The sequence below is a fragment of the Sparus aurata genome, chromosome 20 (assembly GCF_900880675.1).
Source record: "Sparus aurata chromosome 20, fSpaAur1.1, whole genome shotgun sequence".
Classification (NCBI taxonomy): Eukaryota; Metazoa; Chordata; class Actinopteri; order Spariformes; family Sparidae; genus Sparus; species Sparus aurata.
This window is the reverse complement of record NC_044206.1, coordinates 10,685,451-10,699,299: the sequence shown is the minus strand read 5'-3', so window position 1 is coordinate 10,699,299 and position 13,849 is coordinate 10,685,451. Positions and strand designations below refer to the sequence as shown.

Genomic DNA, 13,849 nt, shown 5'->3' with positions numbered 1-13,849 from the left:
TATATAAAATCCTGTATTATTCCTAGTCATCTCACATGTTTCCTCCTACCTTTGTTACTGGAAAAAGGCATCACATTGCATCACATACGTGCAACAGAATGCTTTTATCAATAAGCTATATCAGTGCTTAAGTGTGACTGGGTAGTTTGATGAGCTCTCTTTATCCCCCCTCAGGCTTTGTCAGGAGAAATGAGTCCTTTCCTGTGCAGCGGCAGCCATCAGGCCCAGAGGGACTGCCAGCCCAGTGCCCTAAACTGCTTTGTGGAGGCCATGTCCCAGTGTGTGCCTCCTATTCCCATCCGCCCTTGTGTGCTCAAGTACTTGGGAAAGACGCACAACCTCTGGCTACGCTCCACTCTTATGCTGGAGCAGCAGGCCTTTGAAAAGGGCCTCAGCCTGCACAGCAAACCCAAGCAGAGCACCGAGTTCTACGAGCAGGAGAGCATCACACCACCTCAGCAGGTAATGTACTTAGATTTGGAGTTGGCAGAATTTTTTTATTTTACGACTGATCGAAGGTCTTTGAATTTTGCATAGTTTCCACAATTGACAATCATTGTACAACGTAGTGTTTCGTCCAGGGCGCTTTGTCTGGAAAATGCAAGCCACAGAAACAGAAAAAAGGGTTTTAGCATGCTTCTTAAAACTGCTATTGATCTTTTTATGTATCCTTCTCTTCCACAGTAGAGAATCTTGAAAGTATATTTGTCGTGTGTGTTGCAGCCTTGTCTTTAAAGCTGGCAAAGATGGCAAATCTGGCACTTATGCTGTTTGAACTAGACTCATTAGAAAAGCTGCTCTCACTCAGAACTTTCCAATTTGTTCTGCTGCCATCTACATTTTGTTCTTCTTCTCCATAGGAGATTTTAGACTCCCTGGCAGAGCTCTACTCTCTGCTCCAAGAGGAGGACATGTGGGCCGGCCTGTGGCAGAAAAGATGCAAGTTTCCTGAGACCGCCACAGCCATTGCTTACGAACAGCATGGCTTCTTTGAACAGGTGAGAGAAAGCATGGCCAGTATAAAATGTATGCATTGTTGCCAATTTATTGGGCTCCCTGTTCTACAAATAACTACTACTTCCACAAAGGTTTTATTCAACTTCATGGTCATTACGGAGGCTTTCAACTGTATCAGATTTTACTGAGAGATGTAATAGTTTGTCAAATGAATGTGGACAAATATTGTGTCGAGGCAGTAACCTTGCACTGTTAATTTTGTCAGCCTCAAAAAGCCTGTGTTAAAACTTTAATGTGTCTGTGCAGGCCCAAGAAAGCTACGAGAAAGCAATGGAGAAGGCTAGAAAAGAACACGAGAGGAGCAACGTCTCCCCGGCCATCTTCCCTGAATACCAGCTCTGGGAGGACCACTGGATACGGTAAGATTACTGGAACAGAGAAGCTCCTGTTATCCCAGAGGGCAGTCTATCTTACACATTAAGAGAGCCAGCAGAGCACAAAACCACAGTGGGATTTTTAATACCTTCATATATATCCTGTGCACCATTGATCTTATAAACCAGATAACATACAATCCATTCATGACACCAATTTTCACAGTGGGGCTTTCAGAAACAATATTTGAAGAATACATTAGACAAACTGGATTTCTGTATGATATATATTTAATGTATACATCTGTTGATCTCACCTTTTTCTTTGCAGGCTTTGATATGATTTTATTCAAAAATGTGCCATAGTTGCTGTCACTGGAAAAATAGGTATCTGTCAGCAGGGGAAATTCCATCAAGTCCATTTTCTTGTGATGCATCTGAAATAAATGTCTCCTTTATAACAACTTGCCGCAGTCTAGGATGACCAGTGACACTCCCTGTTGTATCTGCCTGTTTTAAAAAGCACGTTATTACTTTACATCAGGTCCAATGTTATGTGTAGTTTACCCCCAATATTCGGCATATTCTGTAATTCAAATCAAATGAAGACATTCGGCTATATGGGTGAAGAAACCGTAAGGAGCCCGTGCAAATGTTAAAAACCCTGAAGGAAATTTGTGAAGCCAAAATGACAGAGGAAAACCTCCCACGGGGACAGCCCTAATGAAGAACTGTGAATTGGACTAATTAAAGGATACATTTTATTGCAAAAACTTAATTAGCACAGCTGTAGCACATTTAAGAGCCTAACTTTTCATCTCCCTCGTCTCCATGTCCAGCTGCTCTAAGGAATTGAACCAGTGGGAACCGTTGACAGAATACGGCCAATCTAAAGGCCACTCGAACCCTTATCTCATGCTCGAGTGTGCTTGGAGGGTTTCCAATTGGGCGGCCATGAAGGAAGCTCTGGTACAGGTGAGGAGCACAGTCACCATGTGAAAATGTATTCATGCATGGAATTCACATAAACACACACCCACATACATGAGCGCTCTCACTGTCTCCCAAAGGTTGCAATAACCCCCAACAGTTTGACAGAAAATAGAAATTGTAACCACAAGTTATCACTAACAAAATCACAGACACAGTGGAGCCTCTAGGCGTGAACCCGTTGAACCGGGGACTCGACTCCTTTTCTCTATTACATTCCTGGTATCCAGTACAGTGCTGCAGCCCAGGCCTCGTGTCAGTGTGAAGTATAGTAACTTGATATTGGGACCGTCCTGCAGCTCCACAAACCCACACCTCCACGGAGGAAGAGAGAGCTGGCCGTAAAGCTGTGGAAATGCAGTTCAGCTGTTTGGCCTGTTAATTTATTGGCCTCATGTTTTCTAAAACAAAGTGTAGACGGGTGGCGAGCGTGTGATAGTACCTTGCATATAACAAATACTCCTGCTTTGCTCTTTCAAGGAGACTTGGAACCAATCCATTGAGCCGCTCTGTCCTAAGGTGACACCTAATTAAATTGTCTGGATGGCCACACCAACTCCGCTGTATCCCTTCCTCTGCGTTTCATCCCTTCCCTCCTCTGTGTACCCATTTCTCTTTCTTTTGTCTCTTACTTCTTCGACTTCACTTCCCTACTTCTTTTTGTCATTACTAACCCTCTCCACATCCACCTCCATCTCTTCATCCCTCGCTCTGCAGCTCTGGATTTAGCAGCTAATATTTACGACAGCTGTGCGTGTGAATAATTACCCTGGCATCTGCTGCGGGGTGATTTGTTTTATGGTGGAGGAGAGGAGCAAGTCTTTCAGTTGCCTGCCTTCCCACTGCTCACCACCTCAGAGGCAAAGTCCAAATGTCCCCCGCTTTCAATTAAAGCTGGCTCTTGATAAGGGCGGCCCTGTCTCCAGGATATTCATCAAGTGTCACCCCTGATAAGTGCGCTTTGACCGATCACTGTAATTTTCTCCAACATCAGAAGAGCTTACACAAATACACACCTAGGCTTTCTCACTCTCTTGCGCTGTTCTCTCTTCCTCTTCTTGGGCTTCTCTCATTCTGTCTTCCTCATGAACACATAACAGCAAACCGCAGGTTTGACGCATCAGCCTCCCCTAGGCTGTTGTTTGTTTAGTGTTAATGTATTCTGCATTTTAATCAATAGCGGGGCCATTTCCTCTCCTCTGCTAGTGTGTCAGACTCGTCAGGTTGATTAGTCATTAGTACAAAAGTCCTGCTGAAACCATTCAGAAAATGAATTGGAAACTGTATTGTTGTGTATTTGTCCATGAACTAAATTATGCAAGGAAAGTGTCATAGGCCCTTTTCCCTCAGATGTTTACATTTAATTAAAACTGCCATGCTCCTTTCTCTTTAACATCATAGGAACAAACTCAGAAAAACAGCACAACACATACACCAACTGTGTATCTGTTTCTACAGAATGTCATATTAATTCCTCATAGATTTTAATCTTAACTGACTGCTGCCATCAGTCAGCTGATCCCAAAGAAAAATGCAAGGCTGCTGCAAAGCTATATTTTGCATGCAATAAATCTACACATCTGCACAATTTTTTGATCAAAAAGACTCAAACTCATCTCTTTGACGGTCCACATTTCTAATGTTAAAAATCTTTAAACCTTTGATACCGTAATTTTACGTTTTACTTGCACTAACCTGTTGGCAAGATGTAGATTAACCCACTCAAGTAACCATTTTCCTAAATATGTAAAATGTCCCTGTACTTGGACCAAATGCATGCTGCATGTCTTTATACACAACTGCAGTGATTGAATAATTTGTCCAAAAGCAGTCTTAAATATGGTTAAAAATGTGTTTGAAAAGGTCTTAAACAGCATTAAATTGAAGTGTCTGACACGTGTAGACTCTTTCTCAATATTTGATCCTTTAAATTTTTTATCTGAACATTTAATCCTGTGTGCTGCTGGTATGAATTCTTGCGGGGAAACTGATGAATTGCTTTAAAGACTAAAAGAGCAAGATGAGGTTATTTTCCAGTGCAAACACAAGTAAAGCTTGATTTTCTGGAGGCAGGAGAATGTAGAATAAGTTAGACTCATAGATGAATCAAATTACAGCCCATTTATGCTCTACAGATGAACGTAGAGACGAACAAGCAAAATTTGGAAGGTGGATATCAGAACCACTGCTGTAGTGAGACTCAACCTCCCAGATATGATCTCATATTTTTAGGGTAATTTACCAAGGTACACCATTAATTTGACAGTGGTATATTGATCATTAAAAATTTGAATCATCACGAACCATTTACCTTTTCAAAAACAAATATTTATTATATTATAATTTTTTTTTATCTAATATGAATTGGTGTTTAAATTGGAGCCCGACCAATTCTGTTTTTTGGGGGGCTTATGTGGGTACCAATATTGGAGAGTGATCTAAATCAATATATTGGCCAATATTCTTTAAATGTCAATGTATAAATCCCTTGAAGTAGATACCTCAAATTAAATGCTTGTGACAAAGATATGGAGGCAGGATTTTTTTTGTGTTTATCAATAAACTTCAAAATGACATAATGACATCTGTGCAGTAAAAACTTTACTGGAAATCAAATATTTATAAATTACCCGAGCATTTAATTTCTGCAATACGTTCTGTTTGAAAAAGTTTTCACATTGCAGCACAAACTGTATAGACTGCATACATTTATATACCAATACAGCTGTGATAGGCCAATATCAGCTGATAAAATCAGGCTCTAGTTAAATGTGAAAATGGAGTTTGTTTGAATTTCTAGGTGGAGCTGAGCTGTCCTAAGGAGATGGCATGGAAGGTGAACATGCACCGAGGCTACCTGGCCATCTGCCACCCAGAGGAGCAGCAGCTCAACTTCATCGAACGGCTGGTGGAGATGGCCTCCAGCCTGGCCATCCGTGAGTGGAGGAGGCTGCCGCACATCGTCTCCCATGTGCACACACCGCTGTTGCAGGTCAGTGCCCAAAATGCATGAAGATTTTTTTCTTTTCCTCTGTTGAAAGGCTCCATTTAGACTGACACAGCAGTCAGGAAGCCGGGAAGAGCGGTGAAGAGGAAGTCAGTTTATTGTGATAAGCACTTGAAGAGATGCATGTCAAGAGATCATCAGATGCTCTGAGACGTTGTGTTGTTGAGTAACTGCTGATAACGGTCTCTATCTCCCTCTAGCTCTCTCCATTTTATAAAATTGAGATGGATGATTAAAAAAAAATAAAAAAATAAAAAACCTTTTAAGCCTCTTTGATTCCACCACAGGAGATTACAATAGACAGGGGCAAAGATGAAAAAGGAGAAAGAGGGAAGACTTGGGCGATAGAAATTGAAAAAAAGGTAGAGTGAACAGAATGTGGCAAATGCGGGGAGAAAAGAGAGAGAGAAAGAGAAGAACAGGAGAAAGGGAGTTAGTTTAGGATGGCTGTAATTACTTCCCTGCCATCAGATACCATTTGATTAAATACCTGCAGCAGAATTACATTTACATGATGAATGGGACGGTCTGAATGAAGGTTAGAAATGGGCCATCAGCTGATATTAACAGATAATTGTGAAAAATATAGTATTGCCTAATTTATTTTGTTTTGGGAGATGTGATTTCGGAGCGTGGGGGGGGGGGGGGGGGGTCTTCAGCACAGCTCTGATTCACTACATTTCTCTTTTCAAAATGGCTATTTGAATTGGGTGACTACGTTCTGCTTTAGTGTGTGTGTGTGTGTGTGGTTTTTTGGGGTGTGCATGTGCTCGCATATGTGCAGTCCAATTATTTACCCTAGCCAAGGGAAAACAAGCTATTTATTCCTCTGCCCAGCCAAGCAGCCTGTTGTAAATCTCCATTCCAAACTCTATATCTCATATTCACGACTCCATGAGCCTCGGAGAATGAGAAGCCCAGACTCTGCAAATACAGAAGGGCTCAAATACCATTTGAATCAAGTTATCATCAAATCCCAGCTCTTAGCAGTGACTGACGATCAATGGATTATCACCCACGCTATCGATTATGAGGGTTGGCATTAATATTGATTGATGAGTAGTTATAATGGAATGATTGATTGTATGTTCACAGAGCGGCTTTGGGCCAATCAATGAGGCTTTTTTTCTCTCCAAGGAATGAGATAGAAGCCCTCGCTTATCATTTTCACATTTTCCCATAGCCTTGTCCTTTTTTTTGTGCCATATAGGAGCAGATTAGCTGTTGAAGTAATATAGGAAGACATAATGATTTTCCCTGCAAAATGATTCTGGCGGCATTAAAATACATATTGCTGGACTGTATTTTAATGCAATAATTGTTTGTGTTTTTCTTTCTTAGTTTTTTGTTATTTCACTTTTAACGGTGAAATGCTTTATAAACCATTTGTTTATTGCAAAGTTGCAACTGATGTTTAGAATACTTTGTGAATGGTAAATAAATACTGTGTAGTTGATCTATAAACAATATTTGGATGGCCATTAACTGCAACATTTATAAATGGTTTATAAAACACTGCATTGTTTGTTAAGAGCGACTTGACAATTAAAGGGGCTCTCTTTTTTTAACAATTTGCAATAATTTACTATTAATCACTTTTTTCTTGGCCATATGTAAGTGGATTGTAATGTGACTTGAAAAATGAGACCTTCACCGTCTCTCGGTTGTCTACACAAGCCTGTGGATAAAGTTGTTTAATGATGCTGGACTGTGGATCTCTCTGTAATGGCGGAAAGGATGTGACTTTATGCAAGTTCTCGAGTGCCTCGTTTCTGTGCCTCTCTTGGCACCGATAATAGATAATAGTAGCTAACGTTAGCTTAGAAGTTTAGTCTGCTAACTTAAACAAACAGCTTCCAACATAACACAAAAGTTCCACAGAGCCCCTTTAACTAAAATTTAAATAGCTATAAATTATCAATAACAGTTATTATGAAGTGTTACCAAACTTCGCTACCCTCATTAGTCGGAAATACTGGTCAGTTAAAGATATTCTTATTTTATTGATTTACACGATTAAATTATACATCGACATGATTTGGACCTGAATGTCCTGTCTTCCTTGTCAAATGTTGTTTATAAAATCCGAGTAACACTTATTAAGTACACCTAAGATATAATGTATGTGTTACTTTAACAGAAAATGTTTTACCTCTTAGTTGAAATTGTGCTCAGTTTTGACTGTTTACTTAATGTTTTCTTTCGATTAAACACACCCTCTAGTGTAAGTTTACACTTCCTGGTCGTTAGGAACATCCGTAATATCTCCTAGTCATTATTAACTCAGATCGGCCTGAAAAAAGGAAATGCAAAAATGTTGTCAAAAGTCTACAATCATGGTGTTAATGTTTTGCTATGAGAGCGTATGGTAAAGCATTGTGTTCTGTCAGGGATGAGGTAGAGATCGTCAGATCTAGCTCTCCGTAGAAGTAAATGTGTCACTTTGATCCATCTTGTTTTTGGAGGCTTTCAGCCCCTGGGATTGTTTAGTAAGCCAGCATTGTCTTATGTCCTCATATCTGTCAATACCCTGACAGTAACAGTCCTATTTTTCTTATCATTTTACGCTCTGTCTTTGACTTCATCCTTCATGTTTTCCACTCTCTATGCTTTTACCTCAGAGCCTCACACAGAGTCATTTTTTCCATTAACACAGTCTCACACCTTTTCTTTTTGCCATCACCTTTCGGCTTGTTCCTTCCATCTATCTCCTGATCCTTGTTCTCCACATCTCCCATGCCATCTTTCCACCTCTTATCTGAAACCTTGTCTCCAAACACTCTATCTACTTTCTAACCATGTTGTCGCCATCTCACTCCTTAAGCTCTGCTTTGTTGAATTGATTTAGATATTTTAGGAATTCTCTGCTTCATTGTGCAGTACACCACACACTGAAAGCAACAAGTAATAATGGGAGGGTGATGAGGCAGAAATGCACAAGACATTTTTGATGGCAAAAAAACTTATTTTGCATGTTAGAACACCCAGAGCAAGCAAAGCTTTAACATGTTGTTTGGTTCTGGAGCATCAGCTCGAAATAGAATAAAAAAATGTACATGAGATTTCTTTAACTTAAAAAATATGACAGTCACTGATTGACAGCAGATGGATGCCATGTGGGTTATGCAGTGCCAACGAAACCAAATTTGGCTAGTAGCATAGATTTGTTGTGTTGTGTAGACAGAATATTAACAAGATTAAGTGCAGCTGGTATACTGTCTGGACCAAATCTTTGAAGCAGCCCATAGAGCCAGCCTGGGAACACGAAATGTAAACTGTAAACAAAAAAGTTAGCCATTGAAAGCTCGAGAAGCATTTGGCGGCTGCTTCAGATCTATCACCATAAAAGTTTAAAGAGTGCAAGTGTAGTGAGTGTGCTCTAGAGATAATCACGATCCTGTGTATGATACAAAAAGTTGAGATTTCTCTCTTATCCCCCCCCCCAGGCGGCACAGCAGATCATTGAGCTGCAAGAAGCAGCCCAAATTAATGCAGGGCTTCAGCCGGCTAACCTGGGCCGCAACACCAGCCTTCACGATATGAAGACTGTGGTGAAGACCTGGAGGAACCGACTGCCTATTGTTTCTGATGATCTGTCCCACTGGAGCAGCATCTTCATGTGGCGCCAGCACCACTACCAAGGTACGACACAAACGCCCACAGATCCAGTACTGCCTGTCAAATTTGTCAACAGAGAGGCATACATTTAGGTCCACATGCATGCACTTTATGCAGGTTGTATGAATCTTACAGGGTGATACTCTCATGCAGACACACTCAGATTGCTGGTTCGGTTTTTACCAGTTCCACAAAGTGCTCTTCTCAAAGAAGGCCACGATGTTCAGAACCCCTTCAGGGTCTCTGTACATTTCCAAATGTCAGCTTGCTACAGCAATCTCTCCCTCTCTCTCACTGCAGGACATAGTACACACACACACACTCTGACACACACACATATTTACCTTGCTCAGTGTTCAGCTCTCTCCCGCAGTGACTTTGAAACCATTCAGAGAGGCAGCCACTGCAAAATGTGATGTCTCAAGCAACTTGAGCTCCAACTCGCACAGTGAGGCACTGCAATAATGATAGCACTGGTTCTGCAGCACCATGCCAATAAAATCCACTTCATTTATACGTGACAGCCTTCAAACTTATGTTGAAGTGAAATGGAATTTTCTTGATGAAATTCATCGCCATGGCCCATTTACTGTTCAATACGTTTAGTGTCCCCAGTGCCCTCCTGCATTATGAGAGCTGAGCTTTCAGTGTGCTAGAAGATCACCACGCTCCTCTTAGCTATACCTTTTTGCGTACTTCTTCAAACATGACACTTGCGTTAAAAGAAAATAAATACCATGTTCATCACTGTTTTGTCCCTGTCCACAGCCATAGTGACAGCTTATGAGACGAACACGCAGCACGATCCAAACAACAACAATGCCATGTTGGGAGTTCATGCATCGGCTTCTGCTATCATTCAGTATGGCAAAATAGGACGCAAGCAGGTACTGGTTTAGGCTTATGAACCATTTTTACCAAGTCATGAAGTTCCTTTCTTTTAATTGTTTTTGTAAAATCATATCACACTCTTGTTTCCCCAGGGTTTGGTGAATGTGGCTCTTGACATCCTGAGTCGTATCCATACCATCCCCACAGTGCCCATTGTTGACTGCTTCCAGAAGATTAGACAGCAGGTCAAATGTTATTTGCAGCTTGCCGGCGTCATGGGCAAGAATGAGTGTATGCAGGTGAGCGTCCCTGTACCACATAAGACACCCTCTGCCTTAGACCCTACTATATTTCAAATTAGAGAAGAACTAAGGCCTTTTTATAATTTCATTTGTCTAATGGACTCAGTATCGATGCATATGGAATCATTAACTGACCCATCTCTCATTTCACTGCTACTTTTTTTTCCACATGCTTTGACACTTGAACAATTGCTTTGACAGTAAATTGTTGATTGTTACATTAACAATAGTTGTACTTAATTTGTATAATCTCAGTACATTTAAGACTCATGATTGTTAGGTATGCATCAGCACGTAACGAACAATAGAATACAAATGTCAGTGTGTTAAAAATCCCTGTTAATTACTGTTATTTGCGTAGACATGCACATTTCTATTTCTATTTTTGTAAAATGAAATATTTTCTTGGTAAAGTCACTGTCTACAAGGAGCAAAGCTAATTTAGTTTGTGTAATCTTGTCATGTGTCATCAAAACATGATAAACGTATCCCGTCCATGTAACACCTGCACCATAATGCAGCACAGCTGCCAGAGATGTGGACTCTGGTAATGCATGCTCCAATTTGAAATAAGCCAGCATATACTGAGAAACAACACATTTGATTCATTAAGTGTCATTTAAATACTTGGGCTGATTTCTGTTGGTAGTAGGAGGCTTAGTTAGTGGTAAGAAGTGTTTGGGGTGGCTCTAGGTGACAAGTTATAGCTGCAAGACTTATAAGAGAGTGTAACTCAGGAGCTTGCTCTTAAGCCCATGGAGTACTCTGATTAATAGGAGCAGTTCAGCACACCACAAGTCATTAAAAGTGCCAGTAGACACTCTTCTCTCTCTTTCTTTCTCTCTTCTATCTCATCTCCTCTGGTTCTCTCTGTCTCTCTCTCCCGCTACACATCGTTTGTCACAGCAGTACATAGGGGACACCTAATCAGAGGCTCACCATAATGGAAGTTTAGTTCCCTGAACACCTCTTTTCTTACTTCTTAATGAACACCGAGCAGTTTGTTTGTTTTTCACCTGTGATTATGGCCCTGTCTAAAGCCGAGTGTCGCGGTATCTTGTTCGCGATTCCTCTCCCCAGCGTCCACGAAAGTTTCTTAACTGCAGTTTGGTGTAAAGTTAAAGCTGTGTTGTTCACTCTGCCTCTGCTAGGGTTTGGAGGTGATCGAGTCGACCAACCTGAAGTACTTCACCAAGGAGATGACGGCTGAGTTCTACGCTCTGAAGGGCATGTTCCTTGCTCAAATCAACAAGTATGTCTTAGTGTTGCCACTTCGTAGCAAACTTTAGATTCTTTCCATTTTTAGTTCTTCATAATCTGAATTCATCCTTTTGTCTGTCACTGTCTTCTTTTGGTTTGTCACTGTCTTGTCCTCAAAGTGGTCCCTGAACTCCGCGTGGGTGTTTTTTGCCCATCAGGACACAGCAGTCATGTTTAATCTGCACTTCTCGCCTCAGACTGGCTCACCTCTGAGATTATGTTACTGGGTCAACCCCATGATGTGGTTTAGATATTAACGTGCATCTGTGTCATCAGTTTGTGACGGCGTCAGTAATGTGTTTTTAGCTGCAGGGATTGCCTGTGGAGCGTACAACTGCTCTTTTCATGCTTTGCTGGGTACCCACAGCCCCACTCTTTAACACCCCTTCAGCAGCCCCTTTTCACCCGTCATCTTTGACGTGACATGGCGTCCTGAGGGGTGAAAGACAAATTGAGGAAGGCTTATTAAATGTATATGCAGCTCAATAATTAACTCGAGGCAATTTGCAGGAATCTCTGGGATCAGCAGAACTTGCCTCTACCTCAGCAGGGTTTATTGCAATCATTAAGTTTCACTTACACCAGGGGAGAATTAACAGCAGAGTGGGGGTTAGGGGTTTAAAGAGTGTGTGTGTGTGTATGTGCGTGCGCATGTGCAACCACATGTGCTAAGGATTTTGGGATCATTCAATTAAACGGGTGTCAGAGATTTGACAGTCTGTTGGGTGCCTGTGCTCCTGTTGAGCCGGGTAGTGGAAACTGTTAATGTACTTTAACACTGGCAAAGTGACTGAGGCAACCCCATTAAGTATTACTGGAGGGTCCTCGGCTCTGACTCCCATAGCAATCAAGCTCCCATTTCTTAATCACATGCCAAAATGCCTTTTATAATAACACATTTTAATTGATTGGCTTGGGAGACATTTCACTGTAAGTAAGTGGGAGAGTAGTTTTGGAAGCACTCCTAAAATGGAGGTCCATTTACCAACTGTAGCTCAGTAAGGCTTTTTCATTGACAGGCCTGTCTTCTTGTTTTGACTGCAGGGTGGTGCGTCTCCGGTGCCTCTTGCATCTTATTTATTAATCAAAGGCTGAAAGGTGTGCGAAAATTATTCAGACTGCGTGCCAACAAGCAGTTAGAAGCTGCTTGGCGTGGTGAAAACAGCTGATGATTCAGAATATATTTCCCTGTCAGCATAAATGGTGCAGTCAAAATGTAGGGGGGCCCCTGCCAGATTTCACCTGTCTATTTCTTTGCCTGCTATTTAACAGTTTCTAAATCGGATGCTCAAAGTGTGACTGCGAGATTGCAGTGCCAGAATAAAAAAAACCCCAAGGAGTCTCAAGTTTATCAGCCTGCAGATTTCTCTGAGCTGTAGCAATGCTCTTCACGGTCACTGTATTTGTATACAGATAAATATAGCCGTTACGAGGAGGTTTTTACCTTGCTGCGGCACTGTAATTTCTGATAAAATAGGAAGACGTTAAGCTCATATGTCACCCAGCATTAAACGGATTGATCCACACAGTATGATAGGGTTGGGTTCAACTCATATTACAATATAGCAAAAAGCCTGAACTCTGGGTGACATTAATTCATGCCGGGTTAAATGCTTACTCTGTAATGCAGAGGGGAAAGGCCTTGAAGATTACAGCAAATGAAATATGGTGCTTATTGATGTGTAGTACATAATTCAGAATGTGATCATCGTAATCTGTTTCACACTCAATCTTTCTCCTTTTCAGCCCCCCTCTCCCTTCTTCCAACAAGTAAATCCATCCATCTCTTTCAGCCCTCCCCTCTCGCTCTTTTCTTTCCACTCAAACCTACCTCCTCTCCATTCCTCCTATTCTTTGCCACTTGCCCTTGACTACTCCACAGTCCATCCCTTCACTCTCTAATGCTCTCCATCTTCTCATCTCAGGTCAGAGGAGGCCAACAAGGCCTTTTCAGCAGCGGTGCAGATGCACGACGTCCTGGTTAAGGCCTGGGCCATGTGGGGCGACTACCTGGAGAACATCTTTGTCAAGGACCGCCAGCTCCACTTGGGTGTCTCAGCCATCACCTGCTACCTCCACGCCTGCCGCCACCAGAATGAGAGCAAGTCCCGCAAATATCTAGCAAAGGTGATACCTGAAGTGGAAGGGATGCTTTTTGTGTGATTGTGTGAGGCCTATGTTTTTTTTGTTTTTCAGACAAGGTCACTTTTAATTCCCTTGTTTCCTGACCCAATCTAACCCATTTATTATTGGTGCTGATGAGAAAAAACCCTTTCCCCCTTTCAAACTCTGCCACAGTTTCAAACAGGGAGTCGTAGTGATTAGATCGATTAAAGTCCAGCGGTATACAGTAGTGTGTGGATGGGTTCTCATGGCAGATCGATGGTCGAGTGAAGGCCAACCCCTAGCGTGCAGGGGGGGGGTTAACAGACTAATGGCCTCCCCTTGGAGACACTCCAATCTCATGACCCTCTACATGGACCGACCTTTCTCTCACAGTAAGACCTATG

The 13,849-nt window shown here is 41.7% G+C and overlaps 1 protein-coding gene across 3 annotated transcripts in view; it reads left to right on the top strand.

Annotated features, from left to right (window-relative positions):
* The window catches only part of trrap (transformation/transcription domain-associated protein), a 79,213-nt gene that overhangs the window by 44,026 nt on the left and 21,338 nt on the right, over positions 1 to 13,849 (top strand). For all 3 annotated transcript variants that reach the window (XM_030400407.1, XM_030400406.1, XM_030400408.1), the window contains 10 exons: positions 175 to 462; positions 861 to 998; positions 1,264 to 1,376; positions 2,171 to 2,306; positions 5,122 to 5,313; positions 8,775 to 8,970; positions 9,715 to 9,833; positions 9,930 to 10,076; positions 11,231 to 11,331; positions 13,265 to 13,466. In XM_030400407.1, the coding sequence (XP_030256267.1) occupies positions 175 to 462; positions 861 to 998; positions 1,264 to 1,376; positions 2,171 to 2,306; positions 5,122 to 5,313; positions 8,775 to 8,970; positions 9,715 to 9,833; positions 9,930 to 10,076; positions 11,231 to 11,331; positions 13,265 to 13,466 (1,632 nt within the window). The remainder of the gene's footprint in view (positions 1 to 174; positions 463 to 860; positions 999 to 1,263; positions 1,377 to 2,170; positions 2,307 to 5,121; positions 5,314 to 8,774; positions 8,971 to 9,714; positions 9,834 to 9,929; positions 10,077 to 11,230; positions 11,332 to 13,264; positions 13,467 to 13,849) is intronic.